This window comes from Myotis brandtii, unplaced genomic scaffold (genome assembly GCF_000412655.1).
Source record: "Myotis brandtii unplaced genomic scaffold, ASM41265v1 scaffold139, whole genome shotgun sequence".
In the NCBI taxonomy this organism is placed as follows: domain Eukaryota; kingdom Metazoa; phylum Chordata; class Mammalia; order Chiroptera; family Vespertilionidae; genus Myotis; species Myotis brandtii.
In genome coordinates, this window is record NW_005354965.1 from 590,219 (window position 1) to 594,959 (window position 4,741).

At 61.3% G+C, this 4,741-nt stretch overlaps 1 protein-coding gene across 1 annotated transcript in view; it reads left to right on the forward strand.

Annotated features, from left to right (window-relative positions):
• The window catches only part of HUNK (hormonally up-regulated Neu-associated kinase), a 27,954-nt gene that overhangs the window by 18,577 nt on the left and 4,636 nt on the right, over positions 1-4,741 (forward strand). Inside the window, exons 7-10 of the mRNA XM_014535195.1 lie at positions 1,752-1,914; positions 2,703-2,786; positions 4,349-4,396; positions 4,597-4,736. Coding sequence (XP_014390681.1) covers positions 1,752-1,914; positions 2,703-2,786; positions 4,349-4,396; positions 4,597-4,736 — 435 coding nt within the window. The remainder of the gene's footprint in view (positions 1-1,751; positions 1,915-2,702; positions 2,787-4,348; positions 4,397-4,596; positions 4,737-4,741) is intronic.

Here is a 4,741-nt window from a genome sequence, read left to right on the forward strand (position 1 = left end):
GGGGGGGCCCCCCCCCCCCCGGGGGGCTGGCGGGGGGGGGGGGGGGGGCTGCCTCCCGTGGATCTCCACGAGGCGAGAGGGAAATGCCGCCACAGGTCAACCTTACAGTCGACGTGCCCGTCAGTCCACTGGACATCTGGCCGGACAGCCTCCCGTCCCTGCTGCTAGCTCTGGGCGGAGGGAGGACGGGGCGGGCGTTGGTGACACGGGGCAGTTAGACCACAGCGGCCTCCACGGGGACGTCAGGAGAACTTACTCGTTCCACCTCGCGGTCCAGAACATTTTCCCGTCATGTCATCCAGACGCGGAGGAGAACACAGGTTCAGGGCCGACTGCTTCCTGAGGGAGGCTCCGTGTTGCTGGGTCGGCAGGCAGCAGGGTGCGGAGGGCAGAGCTGTCCTGGTTCTGCAGAGACGGGGTGTCTGCCTGCTCCTGTCCCTCCTCTCACCGCCACCCCCAGCCGCACCTGGTGGCGCCCACACCCAGACCGCCCAGTTGCGGGGGCTGACTGAGTGTGCCCACGGGTGGATGGCCAGGGCTGGGTCACCAGTCCGTCATCTGATTGGTCAGGCTGATGCTACGAGGCTGTGGTCTGATTGGCCAAGGTTAGGGGCATGGGCAGGGGTCTGATTGGCCAGGGGCAGGGCCCCTTTACCAGGTTGTTTCAAACATTGAGCCTAAGTGTTCAGCGTTTTGGCGAACTTCAAGTCATTGTATTCTTTTTTTTTAAGTTTTCTAAAACAAAAAGTTCATATTGATTTGAGAGAGAAGAAGAGAGAGAGAGAGAAACATGAATCAGCTGCCTCCTGCATGCCCCCTACTGGGGATCGAGCCCACAACCTGGCACTTGCCCTGACCGGGAATCGAACCGCGACCCTCACCCTGTGTAGAGGGCACCTTCACCCTCTACCGCAGGCGGCTCAGCTGTGCCTGGGCAACGGGATTTACCTGTGTGATCAGTGCTCACCTCTGAGCCACTGCCGGGCAAGTTGATAATGTTGTATGGCCCTCGAATATACAAATACTGAAGGAAGGAAGGAAGGAGCGAAGGAAGGAAGGAGAGAAGGGAAGGAGGAAGGAGAAGGAAGGATATTATAAATTTCCAAATGGCCCCTGGCAGAAAGAGGTTCCCCATCTGTGTTCTAAAAGTTGCAGGCTGCGGTGTTTTAGGAATGACATGTCACAATGGCTGGGGTTTAAAATACTTACGAAGGAAGGAGAGAAGGGAAGGAGGAAGGAGAAGGAAGAAAGGAGTGTTCACATGGCACATCAGTGTTTAGGGTCGTTACACCATCCCCTCGACCTCTGTCTATGTGGCCTTTTCCCAAATGGGAAGTCAGGTGAATGACCGCGGGGCTGTCCCGAGTGTCTAGGCGCCCCTCCCAGCCTCAATGGACTGTCCCCCGTGTCTGGGCACCCTTCCCGGGCCTCAGTGGACTGTCCCCATGTCTGGGCGCCCCTCCCAGGCCTCAGTGGACGGTCCCCTGTGTCTGGGCGCCCCTCCCAGCCTCAATGGACTGTCCCCTGTGTCTGGGCATCCTTCCCGGGCCTCAGTGGACTGTCCCCCGTGTCTGGGCCCCCCTCCCAGGCCTCAGTGGACGGTCCCCCGTGTCTGGGCGCCCCTCCCAGCCTCAATGGACTGTCCCCTGTGTCTGGGCATCCTTCCTGGGCCTCAGTGGACTGTCCCCGTGTCTGGGCGCCCCTCCCGGTGGGGGGCGGGGTGGGAAGAGCTGACGCAGCCCGTCCCGCAGGATCTCGCTGGCCGACCTGAGCCCCAGCGTCGTGCTGCACATGACCCAGAAGCTGGGCTACAAGAACAGCGACGTGATCAACACGGTGCTGGCCAACCGCGCCTGCCACATCCTCGCCGTCTACTTCCTCCTGAACAAGAAGCTCGAGCGCTACGTGTCGGGGGTGAGTGGCCCCGCGTGTCCGTGTCGGGGGTGAGTGGCCTCGTGTCCGTGTCGGGGTGAGTGGCCTCGCGTGTGCGTGTCCCTCCGTGGACAAGGCGCTGGGATGATGGCCTTTCCCACAGCTGACGGGGTCCGCGCTGTGCATTCACCCTGAGGTGAGGCTGACTGTCCCAAACGGGGGATACGATGGTAGCAAACCACGCCGGCCGGTTTGGCTCAGTGGATGGAGCGTCGGCCCGAGGACTGAAGGGTCCCGGGTTCGATTCTGGTCAAGGGCAGGTACCTCGGTTGCAGGCTCGATCCCTGGCCCTGCTTGGTGCACCTGCAGGAAGCAGCTAATCGATGTCTCTCTCTCACATTGATGTTTCTCTCTGTCTCTCCCTCCCACACTCTAAAAACATCAATGGAAACATCCTCGGGTGAGGATTAACAAAAAGAAAAAGAAAGAAAGAATCAAGAAACGGGCCTTTACTGGGCGGGGCCGGCAGGGACGAGGGCTGCGTGTGGGAAGCGAATAACCCACGTCTGCAGGCTGTGCACAGCTCAGAGGGAATCACCTCCCGGCCCAGGCCTGGGGCTCGGCGTGCACAGCTCAGAGGAACTCACTGCACAGCCAGGCGCTGAGGCCGGCACGGAGCAGGGCCAGGGCGGCGACAGGGGATGGGCTTCTGCAGGTGCCTGGCTCCCACTCTGGGGGCTCTCGGCCCAGCGCGGGTTTGAGAATGAGTGTCAGCTTAATGGCCGCGGCCGTGCCCATGAGGTCAGCGCGGCTTCTTCTTCTCTTGGTAGAAATGCGACGTGCAGGACGGCGTCTGCTCCAAGGCCCCGCTCTGCCCGGTGGACAGGTGCCGGCCCGGCAGGGAGCCCTGCGAGGTGAGCCGCCACCGCTTCCCTGGGGCAGGTGGGGGTGGGAAGGAAAGTTTCCCGGACCCGAGCCCCTTCTCAGCATCGGAATCGCCAGGGCACTGAGCCAGGGTGCCCGGCGCACCCCCACCCACCTCTCCCGTCCACTCTGGGGTGATGGGGCTGCTGGGTGCTTCCGAGTCAGGATTCCGGCACCAGCAGGTCCAGGATGGAGATGAACTTTTGGGGGGCGGCTGGGGGGCGGCGCTGAGCCTCCTAAACCTCCTCTTGCCCAAGGAAGGTGTCATGAACCTCACCTCCTAGGGAAGCCTCACCTCCCAAGACCAACGTCGCTTCTCTGTCTCCTCATGGCCGCCCGCCTCAGCCCAGGGCAGAAACCTGTACTTCTCATTCCTCCCCTTGCCTCAGAGCCAGGCTGTCACCAGGCTCTGCCAACTTGGCTCCTAAAACTCTCCAACCCCTCTCCTGTCCCCATCCCATCCCCCGGTGGGGACCCCCCATCGCCCTGCCCCAGCCTCCTAGCTGGTCTGCCCCTAATGGACCGTGTCCCTTCCCTGCTGGAACCTTTGCCAGCTGCCTTCACCCCTTAACCCAAGACAGACACCGGCCGTGGGCACCAGGGGAGGCAGAATTCACTGCTACCCTTTCCTGCCTCTTGGTTTGCATTTGACTCTTTTTTAAAAATACATTTTTATCGATTTTAGAGAGGAAGGGAGAGGGAGAGAGAGACATCAGTGATGAGAGAGAATGATGGATCGGCTGCCTCCTGCACGCCCCCCACTGGGCATCAAGCCCTTAACTCAGGCCTGTGCCCTGACCGGGAATGGAACCGTGACCTCCTGGTTAAAGGTTGATGCTCAACCACTGAGCCACACTGGCTGGGCCGAATTCCCCCTTTTCATAAGAATACCAGTTGCACTGCATTAGGGTCCGCCCTAGTGACCTCATTTTAACTTGATTGACAGGGTGACACCACCCGGCCCCCTTTAAAAGGCAAAGGACAGCGAGCTGTCACACGCCCCCCAGTCCTCACGCTTCCCGGGGGACACGCCGGGCTCGCCCTGACCCTGTCTTCCCGTGAGGTCCCGTTCTGAGGACTTGGAGTCCCTGTGCTGTTCCACCGTGACGGGGACTGTCGAGGCCAAGGACGGGATGTCCACTTTGGGCCTTATTTCAGCATTTCTGACCCTTTTAAAGTGACGTTTCTCGAGCGGTCGGTGCTGTTGGAAATCAGAGCAGCGGGCGCCTGGGGGACCGACGGCGGGTTGGGCAGGAGGACGTCTGGGTGCCGGTTGGGTTTGTCTCTTGACCTGGTACTGTTTCCCTGGGGAGATTTTGCTGTCTGAGAAAACGCACTGACCTGCTTACTCGTCTCCGGAGACGCCCCGTGCGCCTCAGACTCGCAAAGAGACGCCTGGAAAGTAGGGCACCTGGAGCCGCGTCCAGGGTGACCCGGAGTTTGGTTTCTTGTGTGACCGTTGGAGTGAATAATTCTCTCACAGGCAGGTGCTGGGGCTGGGATAGAGGGGCAGGGGGTGGGCTAGAGGGTTGACGGATGCTGCTTTCCACAGGCCTCCCTGGACACCTGGACGCGAGACCTTGAATTCCACGCGGGGCAGGTAAGAATGTGGGGCCAGGACGGATCGGCGGGAGCCTCCGGGGAATAGCACGCGTCGCGTGTGTGTGTCCTGCCTGGACACCCAGCCGGTGGACGCAGAGCCCCTCCTCCCGCAGCCCCTCCGCCTTTCCCCTCACCACCCTCACCTGATGGTCCCAGGCCCCGCGTGCATCTCAGCCCGTGTTTGCTTCTGATTTGCAGGACAAAACACCCAAAGAGCAAGAGAAAAAGGGGGACTTCCTTCCCCGGCCGTTTCCCCAGAAGCTGGAGAAGCACCTGCCGGCGCACAGGCAGCCCGCGGCCTCGCTCATGACGCAGCTTCAGAGCACCAGGGCCCTGCTGCGCG